The sequence below is a fragment of the Geotrypetes seraphini genome, chromosome 5 (assembly GCF_902459505.1).
Source record: "Geotrypetes seraphini chromosome 5, aGeoSer1.1, whole genome shotgun sequence".
Lineage (NCBI taxonomy): Eukaryota > Metazoa > Chordata > Amphibia > Gymnophiona > Dermophiidae > Geotrypetes > Geotrypetes seraphini.
In genome coordinates this window covers 16,379,493-16,400,624 of record NC_047088.1, presented here as the reverse complement: position 1 = coordinate 16,400,624, position 21,132 = coordinate 16,379,493, and the positions used below count along the sequence as shown (strand labels likewise).

The following is a 21,132-nucleotide window of genomic DNA, read 5'->3' as shown; positions in this document are numbered from 1 at the left end:
CATCTGCGTAGATGAAGAATTTGAGCTTGAGGCTTTGCAGAAGGTTTCCCAGGGAGGCCAGGTAGACGTTAAATAGGGTGGGCGACAGGGGGGGAGCCCTGTGGCACACCATCTATATGAGAAAGAGTCGTTCTGGAATACCCTGTATGATCTGTTTTGAAGGAACCCTTGGAACCAATTGAGGACCAGGCCTGAGATGTCGATACTTGCTAGGCAGTCTAGGAGAATGTTGTGATCGACTAGGTCAAATGCACTGCTCAGGTCGAGTTGCTAAGATCAAGGCGCTTGAGCCTTGGCTAAAGAGTGTGTGTAGGTGATCTAGTAGAGAGGCTATAATGGTTTCGGTACTGTGGTCAGCGCGGAAGCCTGATTGATTGTCATTTAAGATGTTGAATTTTTCCAGGTATGTGGTGAGTTCAGTGTTTACCACCCCTTCAGCTATTTTGGTGAATAGCGGGATGCTTGCGATCGGTCTGTAATTGGAAGGGGTATTGGGAGGTTCTTTCGTGTTTTTTATGATTGGAGTAATCGAAATGTGGCCCTGTTCTGCTGGGAAACTGCCTGTGGATAGTAGGAGGTTTATCCATGCTAACATATTGGCTTTGAAGTAGATCGGCGCAGTTTTCATAATGTTTGGGGGGCAGGTATCCAGTCTGCAGAAGGAGTTGGTATATTTGTTGAAGTATTTGTTGAAGGTGAGCCAGTTGATAGTTGTGAATTGGTTCCAGCTAAGGTCTGTTCTGGACCCTAGGTCTGGTTTAGACCTGTCGGTGTCTGGGAGAATTGAGAAGTCCCCGTGGGGGTTGGGTGGGGCAGTTATTCATGATCTTAATGTCTGAATCTTGGAGTTGAAGAAGTCTGCTAGGGTGTTAGCGGTTAATGTGGGTTCTTCATTGCAGTTAACAGAGAGTGTCTCGAGGTTGTAAAGGTCATTTACCAGTTTAAAGAGGTTACTGCTGTTGATTGTAACATTTCCGATTTTGTGGGAATAGAAATTTTTCGTAGGGAGAGGCACATTAACAGAGCAAATGGAAGATGCAGAGAGAAGGCAGACAGTGGATGGAAGGAATTGAATGAGGAGAAGATGAGGAAAGCAGAAACCAGACAACAGAGATAGGAAATTTTTTTGTTGTTGTTTTTTTGCTTTAGGATAAAGTAGTACAGTGGTGCCTCACACAACGAACTTAATCCGTTCCAGGAGCAAGTTTGTTATGTGAAACGTTCGTTGTGTGAAACGCGTTTTCCCATAAGAATACATGTAAAACAAAATAATTCGTTCTGCAGCCCTGTTTTCCCATAAGAATACATGTAAAAGAAAATAATTCGTTCTGCAGCCCTACATTTCCCTCCCTCCACCTCACCTTATATGCAGAGTTTGCCAGCTTTCTTTTTCACCCAGCCGCACGCTTTCAAAAAGCTGTGCACGCGCAGCTGCTGAAGTTGATCAATGTTCTCCTCTCCTGCAACTTCCGGTTTCCGGTTGCGTCAGAGGAGAAGATTGAACAACAGAGCATGCGCGCATGTGCTGCTCTTTGAAAGTGTGTGGCTGGCCGAAAAAGAAAGCCGGAAAACTCGGCATCTAAGGTAAGGTGGAGGGAGATGATGGAACACTGCATTCAGACAGGAGGGTGCTGCTGTTCCCGGCTTCGGCGAGAGTAGTTCCGCCCCCCCCCGGGCCCCTCGGGCGACTTCGTTGTGTGAAACGAAGTTCGTTATAGGGAGCAAGACAAAAAGTTCGTTATGCGCAGCGTTCGCTGTGCGAGGCGTCCGTTATGCGAGGCACCACTGTATATTAGTTGTGTTGATAAAAATTTATAAACAAAGCCCTGCCAGCTGAACATTTCTTTCTCTAGTTCAGCAGCCAGAACTTTGATTTATAAGGCAGGAATGAGCTAAATATTGGAATACTGAGGCTTGTATGGATGCTACGGGGACAATGGTCAAGGGGACGGGGCAGTGACAGTGATGCTGGTCATGGGGACAGGGCGGTGACAGGGACAAATTTTTCCCCCATGTCATTCTCTACTTGGAAGTTGTGTTCTGACCTACTCTGCTTCTTTTTGTTATTTTAGGGTATTTTTCCTTCATTCCCCATGGAGAATCCACAGAACTTTGGTCTTACAGCATGGCTCTTGAGCGCACAGCTCCAATTCAGAAGGGTTATGTGGAGATTGTTCTTACAACTTCCTGTAGAGCAAAGAAGCCTGTGTCGTTTGCGGCTTACACTATGACCTGGAAGACCTTCCAGTTATGGTGTGCGAAAGAGCAAGTGGAGCCTCATAGGGCCCTCTTCAACCCAGTGAGCCAGTCTTGAAGAGGGCCTGGTGGTTTCGTCTCTCAAGGTGCAGGCAGCCAGTCTCATATTTTAGGGATCAGAGAGGCTTGCAGTCTCCAGCATCTCACTCAAACGTCACTGTTTTTTGAGTGGGGCTCTTAGTTTGCGACCCCCTATCTTGGAATCTGAATGTGGGCCTGAAGGGCCTGTCTTGTGGTCTTTATGAACCTCAGATAAAAGCTTTCCTGTTGGATCTTATGGTTAAGACAGTGTTTTTTTGGTTGCCATGGTAAGAAAGATCTCATTAAAGACCCTTTCATGTAGGGAACCCTTTCTCTATTTTACAGATTCAGGTATTTCTCTGTGGATAGCAGTTTCTGCCTTCCGTGTCAATCAGGAGATTAGTTTACCTGCCTTTCACCCTACGGATTCAGTGAAACATGACAGACTTTTGCAGAGGCTGGATGTGCACAGTAGCCTACTTATCTATCTGGAGAAGACTAATGATTCCAGACTTTCTGATAATCTTTTTGTGCTGACCAGCCACTCGAGACAGGCAAACCAGCTTCCAAGGCCGCCATTGCCAGATGGATTTGCATTGCAATTTCATCTTCCTACGTTGCCTGCCGGAAACAGCCCCCTATCTCTATCACAGTATATTCAACAAGAGGTTTTGCATTTCCTGGGCAGTGTCCCAGGCTTTCATCTGACAACATTTGTAGAGCAACTACTTAGGCTACTCTTCACACTTTCATGAGGTTCTACAGAGTGGATATCTTGGCTCAAGAGGATGCCACTTTTGGGATCTCTGTTCTGTGGTCAGGCTCAGCTGTCCCTCCCTAGACATCTGCCACTGCTTTAGTATGTCAGCTAACATACGGTATATGTGTATATGTAACAGAATGAAAGATTAGGGTCTTACTTGGAAAATCTTGTTTCTGTTAATATACACAGGAATCTGTATGGCCCACCCTGTTTAGACTTTTGATTTGCCTGATTTCTGCCTCAGACGTTTCTAGTGCCCGTCTTGGGACTACTGTATCTACTATTACTGATGGAGCCTACTAAAATAACTACAATCTGACTTATGCCATTCTGACAAACAATAAAATATCCTTCAATAGAGCACGCAGATTTAAAAACAAAAATAGCATCGACTCGAGTCAAGAACCCTAGCTAGACCTGATACTATCAGGAATGGATATACTAGGGGTCCCAGATGTGATTGTAGGAAATAGGAAGATGAAATCCATAATACTCCACCAATACAAGAGCAGAGATTGTAAGAACCTAAAACAAATTATATAAACTTCAGAATCATTACCAGAAGAAGATTATGTACTAATTGAGTGTATGTACATGAATGCACGCTCAGTCCTGCAACAAGACCTTAATAAAGGACCTGATAGATAGCCAAGCAGGGATAATATGTATTGGAGATATGTGGATACACAATGACGATTCTCCAGTGCTTACTGATCTTTGCCTACCTAGGTACAAAATAATCCATTCACCCAGAAAAAACAGAAGAGGAGGGGGCCTCCTTCTAATGTACATATTATTTTCTTTATGAAAACTAGACAGCTGAAATGACCATGGATTTGGAATACATGGGCTGCAACCTAAACAAACAAGGAGAGAAAGACACAAAACTGCTATTAATATATAGATCATCAGGTAACTGAAACACGGTAGAAGATAAAATCACTAACCTGATCTCTCACTACACCACAAACAACCCTAACTGGTAGTCATAGGAGACCTAAAAATACATTTAGAAGTACAAGATAATTCAAAGGTGCACATCTGCTAAAAAGCTTAATGGAACAACTAGAACTCATCAGTTCCCCACAGGTCCCTCACAAGCGGATACAGTCTAAATTTCATCTCACATTCAACAAATAGACCAAATCACAAGCTGATTGACTACGTAGAGTGGGAGCCAGTTATTTGGACAGATCATCATCTCCTGAATTTTTAAAAATACCTGGAACAACGATACAGGCAACTAAAGAAGCAAAATACATTTAAAAACATGGTAAAATTCCCACAGAGGAATTTTGGAAGGCATTACAGACTGTTCATATCTCATAAACACAGTTCTAGATAGAACTGTACCAATAAAAGCAAGAAAACTGAAACTGAAAAATAATCCATGGTTCACAGAATAGCTAAAGGATCTGGAGAAAAGAGCAAAGACTAGAATACTACATTAACTAGAGGAAAGAAATAAAACCATACAAACTAGCAGTAACCAAAGCAAATAAAAATCATAATAATCTGATTGCCCAATCTAAAAATTCCTCCAAATGTCTCTTTAGCATCTACAACTCACTGATATCCACCAAAGATACAACAGAAGGTCCAACCTCACAACAACCAGATACAGAAAATCTGGCACATTATTTTCAAGAAAAAAATCAGAACCTTGAAGACATCATTCACACACAACCCAGAAGATAATATAGATCTATACCCTGCCAAATACGAGACCAAAGGGATTCCAGCTGACAGATGCTGGTCAAAATTCACCTCAGTCAGCACACCCGTTATTTTTCTTTCTTTTTATACTTGTTTTTGTCATTGATTGATTGATTGATTTGTCCAGTTTATGAGAAAATCTCATTAATATTTTATCTATTTATTTTTCCCTATACTCTGATTCTCTTTCTTCTCTTATTCTCCTCTCTTTCTTTCAATTTGAACTCAAGATTGCTCTTTTTTCTCTTATTTGTACAAAGTTCTAATTATTATTATTTAATATAATTCATAATGTAAACTGCTGAGGTCTGTATTTGATATAATTTAGAATGTAAACTGCTGATGTCTGCAATATGGTGATGCGGTATAGTAAATGATAATAAACATAAACACACAAGAGATCTTAAGCTGGCTGAAGAGAATATCCAAAAAGTATTGTTACTTAGATATATGCCCAGCTTGCTTGCTAACTTATGCCTCCCCCCCCCTTAATTTTCTGTTATGGTTGACAAACCTAGTAAACACATGCTTAGAAATTGGGCTCTATCTCAAAACAATATCAGCTATAGCGTTGGCACCCATACCTAAAGCCGCAAACCTCGACTGACTAAAGTAGACATTTCAGGCCTGTAGCGGGAATTCCATGGCCTGCCAGACTACTAGAATTCTGTGTTAGTATGCAACCAACTAAATTCGTAAGTCAATCAGATAGATTCTACAAATCACAAAATGGCTTCAGGCCAAGGCACAGCATCGAGTTCCTGTTACTTTAACATCTCAAGTAAAATACTAACTCAGCAAAGGCAAGTCATCTACTCTATACTACTACAGTTTTGACATCTCAGAAGCTTTCAATGCAATAGACTACTCATTCTTACATATCAGATTAAATGAACTTGGAGTACAAGGTGTGGTTCTACAATAGTTTTCACAATTCTTAAAAAACAGAATATTTGAAGTTTGGAAAGACAAGAAATCCCAGCAACGGAAGGCCAAATGTGGTGTTCCACAAGGCTCTTCACTATCACCTGTGCTGTTTAACATCTATTTGAGAGCTCTGGGAAATCATCTGCCCTCAACCCAGGATCACATCCTCTCTTACACAGATGAAATCTTCATTCTTTGTATGGCCAAAAAAATCCTTTGATACCTTAAATTACTTGAAAAATACTATTGACGACCCAAGTGCATGGGCGATGAGAAACTTCCTCAAACAAAATGATGGGCTGGGTCAGGAACTGGTTGAGTGGAAGGCGACAGAGGGTAGTGATCAGTGGAGATCGCTCTGAAGAAAGGGATGTTACCAGTGGTATGCCTCAAGGTTCTCTTCTTGGGCCTGTTCTTTTTAACATTTTTATAAATTATATTGCTGAAGGGTTGTCTGGTAAGATTTGCTTCTTTACGGATAATACCAAAATGTGCAATAGAGTAGAAATGCCGGATGGTGTGAGTAACAGGAAGAAATACCTAGCGAAGCTTGAAGAATGGTCTGAAATCTGGCAGCTAAAATTTAATGCTAAGAAATGCAAGGTCATGCATTTGGGCTGCAAAAACCAGAGGGAACGGTACAGTTTAGGGGATGAAGAACTTATGTGCACGACGGAAGAACAGGACTTGGGTGTGATTGTATGTGATGATCTTATGGTAGCTAAACAGATTGAAAAGGTGACGGCAAAAGCTAGAAGGATGCTAGGTTGCATAGGGAGAGTTATGGCCAGTAGGAAAAAGGAGATATTGATGCCCCTGTATAAGACTTTGGTGAGACCTCATTTAGAATATTGTGTACAATTCTGGAGGCCACACCTTAAAAAAGATATAAAAAGGATGGAGTCGGTCCAGAGGAAGGCTACTAAAATGGTACGTGGTCTTTGCCATAAGGGATATGGGGACAGACTTAATGATCTCAATCTGTATGCTTTGAAGGAAAGGTGGGAGAGGGGAGATATGATAAGAGACGTTTAGATACCTATGTAATATAAATGCGCATGAGTTGAGTCTCTTTCATTGGAAAGGAAACGGCAATGAGAGGGCATAGGATGAAGTTAAGAGGTGATAGGCTCCGGAGTAATCTAAGGAAATACTTTTTAACAGAAAGGGTGGTAGATGCTTGGAACTGTCTCCCGGAAGAGGTGGTGGAGACAGAGACTTTGTCTGAATTCAAAAGGACCTGGGATAGGCACATGTGATCTCTCAGAGAAAGAAAGAGATAATGGTTATTGCGGATGGGCAGACTAGATGGGCTATTTGGTCTTTATCTGCCATCATGTTTCTATTATTCTATATCAAAGACAGGAATATTATGGTTTGGAGACTTTAACTCTCTACCTAGCACAGAGCTAGAACTGTCCACAGGAGAGAGACTAAAAATAGAAAATTCCTCCAAAGTACTTGGAGTTACACTAGACTCAGACTTAACCTTCAACACACATCATCTCTCTAGTGAAAAAATTCTTCTTTAAGATGAGGCAACTGATACTCCAGGCAGAATACTCCAGGAAGAACACTGCTCTAGCCCCTACTAGTTGCACTTTGCAGGTTGGCTCCTATTTACTCATGTATGTAATTTATTGTTCAGTGTTTGCTAGTTAAATGTTTATTGATCATTGTTCTATTTCATAAGTTACAGAGCAGATCAGAATATGCTTGTTGCTGAGCTCCCTGTGCTCCTCCTCCTGTTTTAGTGGATTTTGATTGCTTTGGTACCAACTGAAGAGGGAGCTATTCTCCATTGCAGAAGAGGAGGAGTTCAAAATCTTACAGTAACACCCTTCTGCAGATTTGTGGCTAATGGGAATCAACAGCTAACGTATGGACTCCTGTATATATTAAGAGAAACAAAATTATTGGGGTAAGAACCTAATCTTTCATTATCTGGAGTTATATTTAAACACAGAGACATACACACAGTCAGTCTCTCTCTCAGGGTAAACTGCTATTTAGAATGCTAATGTTTGTCTAGATTTTGTAATTTTATGGATTATTTAATATCTATAAGCTAGGCAAGTTCTATTTTTGATTTCAGTATTCTTTGTGGCATTGCCTTCTTTCTCATCTTGGCCAGAACATTAGGGAAATATTTTGCTTTATTTTCAGGAAAAAAAACTCCAAAGGGAAAAAAAGGAAGAGAGATTCTGATTCCAGTGAAAGTGGTAGTGATAATGATGTTGAAGTGATCAAAGTCTGGAATTCTAGGTCTAGAGGAGGTGGTGATGGAAATACTGAAGAAATTTCAAACAGCACTCCTGATGTAAAAACAGAAGAAAGTGAGTTTTAAAATACATGCAAAACGTTCTGGTGGAAGAAAACTACTTGTCTCTCTGTTTTGAGCTTGATTCAGAACTTTGTGTCAGATTACAGAAGGTGCTTTACATAATAAGAAAGTATAGATAAGCCAGTGGATCACTTTCCTGGAAGAAGTATTTGTTCCATGTCAGCCTTCATCTTTTCTTTCAATTATGATATTGGTGATATGCATGTATTGCTTTGGGTCTTTCATGTCTCACTTTCACCAAGACTTATGTACAGTTCAGAGTAATTGAAACCAGAGATTCTTCCTATCAAGACTGCAAACTTTTTCACCTGTAGATTGAAGTTGTTCTATGACATAAAGCTTAATCAGTGCTTCCTGCCTTATTTTACTTTGGCCTTTTCAGTAGTAAGACACTATGCTTCTTACTCATTTGCAGAATTTCAAACTCAGATTAAAAAAAAGAAAAATAGCCTGAAAAAGAGACCTGTACAGAATCTTGGTGCAGACTGTTTGAAAGTTACTGAAGTGTACTTGTAGTTCTGTTTATACCTATTTGGTGGTTATATGCATAGGAATATATAGATGTACTTCCCTACTCATATTATGTAATAAATACGTTAAAATTATATAACACCATTGGTGCCAGAAGCTTTTAAAACAATAATACTGAGTCAAGGAAATGTAGCATTCTGTTGATAGTTAATATGAAAAAAAGAAAATCTTTTTTTTTCCTCCCAACAAATTGAATTGCTGTTGAATGATAACTCAGTTTTAGAAATGATCAATAATGCTTGACTTTGTTTCCTAATTGACCTTGCTGCACAGTATATAGCATTTTGGATTTTAAATTCCAAAAAATCAGATATGGCCATTAAAATAGTGAGAAATATTTTATTAATTAGCATTGACAATGAACTACTTAGAGCTATTGATTTTTTAACATCAAGCCGCCTGTTATGTCCCTTCCGGATTTCATATTCTAGTTGTTCAATCCCTTCCCACAATCAGGGAGTTTAAGAAATCCAAACACTTTTCTGAGCATGTACTCCTTCTACCTTAGAGAGTTAGAGCCACCTATAGTTTTCAATTTCTGCAAGCAATCCATTTAGATGCTGTGCATCTTTTTCTTATTTCTTCACTTAAAGTTAGTTTTTCTTGGTGGCTTCAGTGCCATGAGACCCCATGCAGTATCTGCCAGAGGAAAGAACATAAGAATTGCCGCTATTGGGTCAGACCAGTGGTCTATCATGCCCAGCAGTCCACTCCCACCGTGACCCTTAGGTCAAAGATCAGTGCCCTAACTGAGTCTAGCTTTACCTGCGTACGTTCTGGTTCAGCAGGAACTTGGCTAACTTTGTCTTGAATCCCTGGAGGGTGTTTCCCCTATAACATACTCCAGAAGAGTATTCCAGATTTCTACCACTGTCTGGGTGAAGAAGAACTTCCTTACGTTCGTTTGGAATCTATCCTCTTTTAACTTTAGAGAGTGCCCTCTCGTTCTCTCTACCTTGGAGAGGGTGAACAACCTGTCTTTATCTTGAATGTTTCGATCATGTCCCGTCTGTCTCCTCTTTTCAAAGGATAAGAGGCCCAGTTTCTAATTCTCATTGTACAGCAACTCCTCCAGCCCCTTAATCATTTTAGTCGTTCTTCTCTGGACCCACGGAGACGGACTGCTGCTTCCCAGCAAAACTTTGGTGGACCTATGAAGCCAGCCTGTTGTGTGCCACCCTTTTCAGACTCTGGGTCCATTCCCTTGGGAGCTCATTTGCTCTCTGTCCCTGGGGGTTTATGCGTAGGCTATACAGGTATATGTCCTGAGTAAAAGTCCTTCTGGATTTCAGGGTGCAGGCTGCATTTCCCACTCCCATTTGCAATAGAGGTTCCGTAGAGGGGCAGTGATTACAGTCTGAGTCTGTTCGACAGGCAGTCCAAAAATCTTCATGTTTGCTCATTTGGAGCAGTTTCTGAGGCAGAAAATCTTTTTCCTCTATTCAGCTGCAGACATGATAGGCAGGCACTTCAGATTGTAAGTACACCTCCATTATTTCCCATGGAAGCTTTGAGGGTGGTCTATGGAACTCAGTAAAACTAATTTTTTCAGAGTTTCTGAGGGTAGGGTTCAGGTCTCTCACCTCCCCAAACCCCAAATCGCTATTTTTTATTTTTGGATTTTCGGCATGAATTCGCTTCTAGTGGCCATCTTTGATTTTAATTGATCTTTTTTTCAAAGTTTGATTTCTGCCTCAAAACCCCTCAGTTTTGTTGTAAATCAGTTGGGATGGACTCTTTAGCCCGTAAACTGTCAACTATATGTATGGCTTAGGTAGATACTCCTTATACTTCATCGTGCCAGAGAAAGGCTCAGATAACTGGAGACCCATTCTGGTTCTCAAGTTGGTCAATCACTTCTTGCAGATTCCTAATTTCCGAACAGAAACCGTGCGCACTGTCATAGCTGCTGTCTCTCCTGGAGAGTTTCTGATGTCTTTGGATCTCATGGAGGCTTACCTCCATATTTCAATCTACCCAGAGCATCACAGGTTTCTGAGTTTCCATGTTCTGCAACAGCATTTACAATTCATAGCTCTTCTCTTAGGGCTCATAACAACGCCCCACAAATTCATCAAGGTGATGGTAGTTTTGGCTTTTCTCATCAGGCAAGGTGTCCAAATCTATCCTTACTTGGACGTTTGGTTGATCTGGACTCCTCGGCAAGTGAGCAGTGGAGATGATGGTGTCTCTTCTACAATGCTTGGGTTGGATTGTCAACTTAAAGATGAGCCAGTTGTAGCTGTCACAGATGTTGGAGTATCTGGACCTTCTCTTCGATACCCTGTGGGGCCATGAGTTTCTTCCCGAGCTACACAGACAGAAACTTCAGAAGAAAATCAGAGATCTTCTGGTTTCCACAGCCTGGCCTCATTTGAAGGTGCTGCTGGGGTCTAAGGCAGCCTCCCTGATTCACCTCTAAGAACCTCTTATACCTATATAGGTACAATGTCTAGACGCAATCGGCATCGGAGGTGAGGTACTTGACTGGTTCCGAGGATTCCTTACGACCCGCACCTATCAAGTACGCTTCAACTGCAACCTCTCTAAAATATGGAGAAACCCATCAGGCGTTCCACAGGGGTCCCCACTATCCCCACTACTCTTCAACGTCTATATATCTTCACTAGGCATGCATCTGGCCCAGCGAGGTATAAAAGTATTCAGTTATGCAGATGACTTCACAATCATTATCCCGTTTAATGAGTCTCCCTCCGAAATCACCCCCATAACAACAGAAGCGCTAAACCTGATGGAACAATGGACCACAGAATTCAAACTGAAGCTCAATTCAGACAAAACTAAATTCTTTATAGCCTCACCATATGCACATAATACGACAAAATCATTACGCATTAACAATCTTAACTACCCCATTCAACCAACGATGAAGGTTCTGGGGGTAATACTAGACCAAGGTCTAACTATGAAAGACCATGTGGACTCCCTAATCAAAAAAGGGTTTTTCACTCTCTGGAAACTTAGGTCCATTAGAGCATACTTCAACGCTTCAGCTTTCAGAATTCTAGTACAATCCCTAATACTAAACCACCTTGATTATTGCAACATTACCCATCTGGCAATCTCCCAGAAGCAAATGCAGACAACTAATACAAAACGCAGCAGTCAGGCTGATTTTCGGGCTGAAGAAGTCTGATCACATAACCCCTTCCTACCGACTCCTGCACTGGCTGCCAATGGAGGCACGAACGAAGTTCAAGCTGGGATGTCTCTGCTTCAAGGTATTACATGGTCTAGCCCCTAAATACATAACAGACCTCTTCTCATTCCCAACCAACAGACATGAGAGAAGAACACACCTGAAATTCGTCTCCCCACCAGCAAATATGCAAATATAAGAGATACCATCAACAACTTCTATCGTATCAAGCAGCCTTATGGGGCAAAGACTTAGAAAAACTAATTACACACACAAATATGGAGAATTTAGGAAACACCTAAAAACTTACCTGTTCTCGAAATACCTAGGGAACGAACCAGGACAATAGCCCCCCTTCGTAATACCATCCCAAAACCGAACTTGTAAACTGTTAACCCCTAATCACTAACTATGAATACTCCATTCAATTTATGGAATTTTTCTAATTCTTTGTAAGCCGCATGGCCCTGCAGCATACGAACTGTTGTTATCACGATTAATGTTGTTATAATCAGATGTACACTGCTATACTCTGTAATTCGCTGTCTGTACAGTTTCTCTTTATTGTAAACCGCCTAGAAGTCGCAAGATTGTTGGCGGTATATAAGAATAAAGTTATTATTATTATTATATAGAGAACTTGAACTATTTGACCATTTTGTTATATTCTTTCTTTTTTTTTCTTTTTAAAGTTTGGATGTTTCACACTTTGATATTGTAAAAGTTATTGGTTAAATACGCTTTCTGTACAAGTTGTACTTGGTAAAAAAATTTTGAAAATAAATAAATAAATAATTTTTAAAAAAAAATCATTTGAGCAGTGAGCGGTGTTGCTGAGGACTGGGAGATTGATGAGAATTGCTAATATATAATCATACCATTATAAATATATTTTTCTGACTTGGGAATTGTGAAGTTTATATATATTTTGAATATGTATCCCAAGTATAGTGAATGAATGAAATTTTACATCAGGGGTGGAACACACGTATAGTATGACACAAGAATGATGCTGTTTTCACATGTAATGTAAATGTAATGTAATGTAATTTATTTCTTATATACCGCTACATCCGTTAGGTTCTAAGCGGTTTACAGAAAATATACACTAAGATTAGAAATAAGAAAGGTACTTGAAAAATTCCCTTACTGTCCCGAAGGCTCACAATCTAACTAAAGTACCTGGAGGGTAATAGAGAAGTGAAAAGTAGAGTTAGAGGAAAAATAAAAATAAAATAAACATTTTAACAAGACAGCATTGATCTAAATACTTTGGAAGGTAGAAGAGAGGAGAGAAAGGAATAGAAGCAGAAGGGGGAGTCGTTGAACAGTAGAATTCTGGAGAAATTTAAATGATAGAAATAGAACAAAACAAAGACAAAAGGCAAAACAATAGATAAGATTAAAGATAAATCATAAGCTGGAAAGAAAAATAAAATAAAACTTTTTTTGTGTAACTGATTACGTTCATTTATAATGAGTTATGTTTTCTTGGAAAACAATCTCGTTTTATGGACATATTGTATAATAGAGCATTTTTATAAACAGTTTATTGAATTGATTGAATTTGCGTTCTATCCCTGTTTATAACAGGGACGATTAATGATGTTTAGACACGTCTGTATTATATGTGGTGATTGTAGGGAAACAAGATTTTATGTATGTGATATGGAAACCGCATAGTTGCATGCGGTATATAAATTTTTAAATAAACAAAATTGTGATGATTCTAATTTCCACTTAACCTTCCCCACACATGACACAAAGCTCTCAGTGTGTGCTACTTAAGTTGGGTTAATTCACAAGTCATGCTAAAATAACCTGATTTAAGAGTATCCCATCTTGATAATTCCACACACCCCACTCCCCTTTCCTTAGTCTTGAGTAGCATTAATCATGAAGAATGCTAGGTGTAACTCGGTGTTTTGGGTTATAGCATGTGTGGTTGGCAGCCCTATTGCATGTCTTTTTACAAAGGACTGAAGTCTAGTGTGGGAGCACACTGCCTTATAGATATTTCTGTTGTATCAGATAAATTATTTGAGCAATGTATAAAAAACATATAAATTAATGTTAGGGAAATGAAAGGTATCCTTGTTTTTGTTCTAAAGTGTGTTTACAAGGTTGGCATTGCAGTCAGAAAGATTCAGAAGAGCTAGAGTCATTTTGACCAGCAGGAAAGAGGCCAAATGATGTTTACTATTTCTTAGCATCCAGACCAGACCGGTCTAGAACCAAGTGGGTTAAATTTGTCATCCAGTGGATGGAGACAGAGACGCAAAGTAGTTCTGTGTGAGTCACTATGCAGCCATTGAATGTCAGTATTCTCTGTCTCCAGCAGATGGTAACTGTATACCATGCAATTTTTGGGCTAAAAGGGCTTACTCAGCTCTGGAACTGCTTAAACTGGTTAAGTTCAATTTCTTCTCAGCATACAAAATAAACCTGATTAAAAGGACACAACAAAGTATTCCCTAGACCATTTACAAATCTTTCTTTTTCCTCTTACTTCCCCTTTCCCTGGGGTTGAGGTGTTCTCGGTTTGAGGATGATGTTATCTGAGGCTCTCTCCTTGGCCAGTTAAGAAACTGGCGTCTAATAAATAAACTGCATATGGATTGAGCTGGAGAGCAATGCTCAGAGGTTCCGAGTCCCTTTCCTCCCACTCCCTCACCGCATCACCATCACCTTTTCTCTCTGTGGACTTCAGGTTTGATCTTCAGAAACAGCAAGCACACTTTTTTCTTTAGTTTCTATTGTGGTGTGAATGAGCTGTATGTTACTTTAACTGATAGGAATGTAATTTTGAATGATTCTTCCTACTCATGGTTTGGGCAGCAATTTCTTTCTTCAATATTGACTGTTCCATGCCTTTCTGGTCTCTGCTTTTCATTTAGAATTCTGATCTTTAAGTGGCTTTGTGAGTTTGAGCTTTCAGGGCTGTTTTTCAGAAATCTAGCAGTAGTTTGCATGTGAGATCAAAGATGAGACTGAGGGTACTATTTTGGATCTGGAGGGAGCAAAATGAATAAATAAAAAAAAGCACGGGCTCTATTTGCAGAAGCAAGATTTCCCCGCTTAAGAAACAGTATTTTTTTTTCCCTTTTGAATAGAACAGTTTATGGGTTTTATCAGTTTCTCTCACTCATGGTATCGAAGAAGTAATTTTTTGGTTACTCCTGCTATAATTTTTGTCTCTTGGAATTCAAGTTCACCATTTTTATTTTGTGCTTGCTCAGTGACTTGCACAAAAATTAGAGTCCTGTATCTAATCTAATCTAATCTTCTATTTCTTCGTTGCACTTAACCTAAGCAGGCTCAAGGCAACTTACAAAAAGAAGAGAGCAGGGAAGGAGAAAAGGGGAAATATGGGGCAAGGGAAGATCTGAGAAGTTTAAGTGTCAAAGAGGCTAGTTTTCATTTTTTTTCCATAATGTGGTGTAGTTGGGTTCTGTTCTGGTCATTCCAGGTTTTCACTCCAAGGAAGGTGAGCATGGAGTGAAAGATTTGCTTATATTGGAGATTCTTTGTTGAAGGGAGGTTCAGTAGTATCCTGTTAAGGATTCTGTGGGAGGTAGACCATGCTTTTGAGAAGAGTTGGATGAGTGGAGCTGCTGAGTTTCCGTGAATTATTTGGTATTATAATGCATGAAGTTTTAAATTTTATTCATGATGGGATGGGTAGCCAGTGTAGTTGCCTGATGAAGGCTGATATCGAGTCGTATTTTTTCAGGTTGAAAATATCTTACAGCTGTGTTTTGTATGAGTTGCATTTTGTGGGTCAGTGCGCTGTTGATACCCATTTAAGCAGAGTTACAGTAGTCCAGTTGTGTTAGGATCATCGACTGTACAATCAGAGCAAAGTGATGTTGAAAGTACAGCCTGAAGAGTCTTAGTTGCCTCATGGTGAAGAGGGACTTTTTCCAAATATTAGAGATTTGGGCTTCCATGGTTAGTGTGGAGTCAAGAATACAGCCTAGGATTTTGAAGGTTTTATCGACAGTGAGGGTTTGGCCCGTTCCGAGAGTGATGCTTGTCGGTGCTGTCTGTTGGGCTGTGTGGAAATATAAGGTTTTGTTTTGGTTTAGTTTTAGCTTGTTGATTGTTGCCCAATTTTGGATTCTTTCAATATTGATTGATACTTTGGTGACATCTGACTGGTTGGTTGTGGAGATGAGGAGCAGAATGTCTTCTGCGTAGCACATTATGCTTTCATCATTGAATTTGATGTTTCCAAGGGAACTCATGAAAAGGTTAAACAGGATGGGGGAAAGTGGAGTACCTTGAGGCACCCCACAAAAGGCCTTCCAGAGTTTGGAGATCTCTTCGTTCTTTTTAACGATGTATTCCCTGTTTTGTAGGAAGTCAGAACTATTTTAGCACTGTTCCAGTTATACCAATTTCTGACAGTTTTGTTAATAGGTGATGATCCACGGAGTCAAAGGCAGCTGAAATGTCAAATTGCAAGAGTATTGCCTGATGTCCCATACTAAGTAGTTGTTTGGTTTTTGTGATTAAAGTGAGGATGAGAAGTTCAGTGCTGTGTTTTTGATGGAATCCGAATTGGGTCAGGTGGAGACATGAATGATGTAGATTGCAAGTGGTTTACTTAACGTGGGTCTCGATGATTTTTGTTAGAATAGGTATAGCGATGGGTCTGTAGTTGGAGGTCATGCCTTTGGATTTTTTGATTTGGGAGTAAATGTTGTTTTTCACCATTGTTTCTGGTAATTGGCCTTGGTTTAGGGAGGTATTGAGAAGGTTCAAAGAAGCATGGGATGAACACAGAGGATTTAAAATCAGAAAATAATATTAAATATTGAACTAAGGCCAGTACTGGGCAGACTTGCACGGTCTGTGTCTGTAAATGGCCGTTTGGAGGAGGATGGACTGGGGAGGGCTTCAATGGCTGGGAGGGTGTAGATGGGCTGGAGTAAGTCTTAACAGAGATTTTGGCAGTTGGAACTCAAGCACAGTACCGGGTAAAGCTTTGGATTCTAAGAAGAAAAAATTAAAATAAATTTAAATTGAATCAGGTTGGGCAGACTGGATAGACCATTCAGGTCTTTATCTGCCGTCATCTACTATGTTACTATGTTTGGTGATCGAGATGATGATTTCCTTGGGCGCGGTTGCAAGGAGGTAGGTGGAGTAGTTGTTTAGGGGACTGCGACGTGCTGACAGTTTGGATAGTAGTTTTGTTGTTTCTGAGATGGACAAGCCGGAGAATGAAATACAGATTTGGTCTGCATTTGTAGGTTCTGTGGAATGTCTTGGAGTGTCAAGAGAACGATGTTCCGTGGTAATCGCTTTGTCTACATCGGATTGAACTGTCTTGATTTTATGTAAAAATAATTCTGCTAGTTCTTGTGCAGTAATTTTGTTGGGGTGACCCATGGAGTCTTGGTTCAGTGGGGTAATGAGCTGTCGTACCAGGAGGAATAAATTTTTTGTGTTCAATCTTTGGGTGCCTAGTTTGGAGGCGTAATAGTTTTTTTTGGCCTCCGATAAGTTGAGTTTGTATTTATGTACTGCTTTGCACCAAAGTATTCTGTGTTCTTGCGTTCCGCTTTTTCTCCATTTCCTTTCCAGTCGTCTGCATAGTTGTTTGTTTGTTCTCAGTGATTTGGTGAACCGGGGGGGAAGTTTGATGTTGCTTTATTTTTCGGGAGTGGAGGGGGGTAAGGATGTCTAGAGTGTTGGTTATGGTATGGTTCCAGCTTGCTAGCATTGTTGTAGTGCAGTTAGAAGGGGTAATTAGGGATTTGATACTATGTTCCAGAAGAGGTTTGGTTGTGACCTTCCTTGAACTAATTTTTCTTTACTGGTGGCTTTATCACTTCGGTTCTCCGTAGAAAGGTTTAGGTGACAGTTTAGGAGGTAATGGTCGGTCCATTGTACAGGGGACCATTTGATGTCTGTAGTGAGATAGGCTGGAGTGGTTGCAAGTATATCTAAGGTGTGACCTTTTTCGTGTGTGGGTCCTGAAGGCATTACAGTGATTTTGCAGTCAAATAGTGTTTTGAGCTTATGGCTATCTTTGTTCTCCGTGGATTCAAGAGGGAGGTTGGTATCGCCGAGTATAGTCAGTTTCGTGTGTTGGCATGTCAGGTTGGTTATTAGTTCTGTCATTTTGAGGATAGAGCTTGATTGAGAGTTGGGGGGGTCTATAGATCAGAAGAATTCCAGTGTTGTTGAGTGTGGAGGTGGGCTTGTCTTCCAGTTTGCAGACGATATGTTCTAGATCTGGGTGGGCAGCCGAGTCTAATTCAGTGATGGTATATGAGCATTTGTATATTATTGCTAGGCTGCCACCTCACTTGTGTTTCCTGGGAAATTGAAGTATGTTGTATCCTTGTGGGTAGAGGTGTGGGAGTTCTGGGCCATCTGGGTCCTTTAGCCATGTTTCAGTGATGAAAAGTAGAGCCGGATTGTTAGATTACATCGTTTAAGAGGAATAATTTATTCATCACCGATCTAGCGTTGACGTACATGCATGGGATGGAGATGAAGGTTTTTCTATTTTTCAGTTCAGTTGTTAGTTTTATTGGTTGCAGATTGCTGTGGGGTTTGAGGAGAGGCTGTTTTTGCTGTCTTTTGTTTTTTGTTCCAGATTATCGGGATAGCATTTTGGTAATTTTCTTGGCATTTCATGGGTGAGCATTGCTGCTGAGAGGAGTGTTGTTTATTGTTGCGAGACTGGTAAGGCATAGTATCGGGAGAATTTGATTGAGTGGGGATTTCGTTTTGGGGTCTGAAGGTGGAGAAGGTAGTAAATTTATATTACCGTCTTGGGTTACTTTTTTTTAATTATTTTTTTATATTTATGTATACATATATATATATTTGTTTGTTTGTTTTATTTTCTTTGTTTGGGGGGAAGAAGTGTGAGAAAGAGGGTTAGCAGGAGTTTGAGGAGGTATATTAGTATGGTGGGTAAGAGGTTGAATGGATGAGTCTGGGGGGGCCTGAGGAGGCCAAATTATTTAAACTTGGTGCCGCAGGGGGTGGCTGGGGTTTGAGTTTGAGGAGGTATGCTAGTGTGGTGGGTAAGGAGTTGAATGGATAAGTCTGGGGGTCTGAAGAAATAGAAAAGTTTAAAGTAGACGCCGCAAGGGGTGTCAGGAGGCAGAGCTCGTCTCCCACGCCGACCTGACTTCTTTCTACTGTGGCGGAATGCCGGGCTATCGTAAGCACTCAGTTTAATTTCTCAACTGCCTGCTGCTGGGTGCTTCTCCCTGCGTTCTGATGCTGTGCTCTTGTGCTTGCTAATCTAATGGTTCATGATGAAGGATAATTCTCCGAAACTGAATCTCAGTTGAACCTTTATTCTGAAGCAGCTGTCTTGTTTTTTGTCGCATGCAGTTCCCGTTGGGCTTGTCTGCCCCGCTTCATTCTGGGAGTTCTGACATCTCACACTGAGCCCCGATTAAGATAAGTGATTTTTTTTCATGTTTGTGCAGTTCCTGTGTTGGGGCATCATTGGAGCTATTGTTATTATTATTAATTTGAGTATCACTGGTGTTTTACACTTTTTACACTGATGATTGATTATACAATGAGGTTTCCATGATGGTATGGTGTGTTGGGCGGGTGCCCTCACAAGGATTGTAATATTGAACGATTCATTGTTTATTTGATTTCACAATCCACACTGAGATTTCTAGTTTTTTTTAGGTTTGTTAGCTCCGATGCTGCCCCCCACATTCTGTCTCTCAGTGACACTATTGGGACTTTTTTCCTTTTATTGTTGGCATATGTCCTAATTGCTTTGGGTTCTGTTAACATTGATTGGGCTATCATTGGGGCAGCTCCCGGTAGCAGTGGAGCTGCCCTGATGAGGCAGAAAAGTTTAAAGTGGATGCCGCAGGGTGTGTCAAGAGGCGGAGCTCGTCTCCCACGCCGACCCGACTTCGTTCTCCTGCAGTGGAATGCCAGGCTTTCGTTGGGGCAGCTCCCGGTAACAGTGGAGATGCCCTGAAGAGGCAGAAAAGTTTAAAGTGGACGCCGCAGTGGGTGTCAGGAGGCGGAGCTCATCTCCCACGCCAACCTGACTTCTTTCTCCTGCAGCGAAATGCCAGGCTTTCATTGGGGCTGCTATGTTTGTTATACCCTTCTTTTGCATTCAGGCTCCTGTATCTCAAGATTGCTGGTTCTGGACTTCTTCTGGGAGGATTGGACAAGGGCAGGTGTGGTCCCTTTCCACAAAAGTGGAAGTAAGGCAGAAGTAGGGAACCTCAGGCTGGTAAGTCTGACTTCTGTGGTAAGTAAATTAATGGAAACACTTTTTAGACAAAGAATAGAGATGTTTCTGGAATCCAGTGGATTATAGGACCGCGATGCAACATAGATTCACTTGAGGCAGGTCTTGTCAGACAAATCTGATCAATTTCTTTGACTGGTTGACCAGAGAATTGAATAGAGGGAGTGCACTAGATATGGTGTATTTAGATTCTAGCAAAGTCTTTGACAATGTTCCACACAGATGTCTAAATAAACTGAGTACCCTCAGGATGGGTCCGAAAGTGATGGGTTGGGTCAGGAACTGGTTGAGTGGAAGGCAACAGTGATTACTCTGAGGAAAGAGATGTTACTAGTGGTGTGCCTCAAGGTGTGTTTTTGGGGCCTCTTTTTTTAATATTTTTGTAAGCGATATTGCTGAAGGGCTGACTGGTAAGATTTGCCTCTATGCAGATGATTCCAAAATCTGCAATAGATTAGACACCCCTGATGGTATGTAAAACATGAGAAAGTACCTAGCAAAGCTTGAAGAATGGTCTGAAATTTGGCAGCTAAGATTTATTGCTAAGAAATGCAAGGTCATGCCCTATTACTAATTCTTATTTGTTTTTCCTTCCTTATATTAAAGTTCCTGTAAACCATGCCAAGCTCTATCTTTATGGAGAGGATGCGGTATAAAAACTTAAGGTTTAGTTTAGGGGGTGAAGAACCTTTGTGCACAAAAGAGAACTGGCACTTGGGTGTGATAGTATGTGATGATCTTAAGATGGCCAAACAGGCTGAAAAGGCAATGGCAAAAACTAGAAGAATGCTTGGGTGCATAGGTAGAGGTATGGCCAGTGAAAAAAGGAGGTATCTATGCTCCTGTATAAGACTCTTGTGAGACCTCTTAATATTAATATGCAGTAATCACTGGATGCCAGATGATCACCCACTGTAACATCAGAAACACTTTCCCCGTTTGTAAGCACTAAGTCCAGTATGACCTCATCCCGCATGGGCTCCATTACCAACTGCTGGAACACTTCTCCTTGTAGAGAATCCAGAATCTCCCTACTTCTAGAAAACCCCGCAATAGGGATACCCCAATCAACATCTGGCATGTTAAAATCACCTGACTTCCCCTTTTTTTAGATATATTCTGAATGTCTACTATTAAATCTCTATCTACTT

General features: G+C 40.7%; 1 protein-coding gene across 7 annotated transcripts in view; it reads left to right on the top strand.

The window, feature by feature from the left end:
• The window catches only part of ATRX (ATRX chromatin remodeler), a 643,287-nt gene that overhangs the window by 440,511 nt on the left and 181,644 nt on the right, over positions 1-21,132 (top strand). For all 7 annotated transcript variants that reach the window (XM_033946347.1, XM_033946348.1, XM_033946345.1 and 4 more), the window contains one exon: positions 7,850-8,019. In XM_033946347.1, coding sequence (XP_033802238.1) covers positions 7,850-8,019 — 170 coding nt within the window. The remainder of the gene's footprint in view (positions 1-7,849; positions 8,020-21,132) is intronic.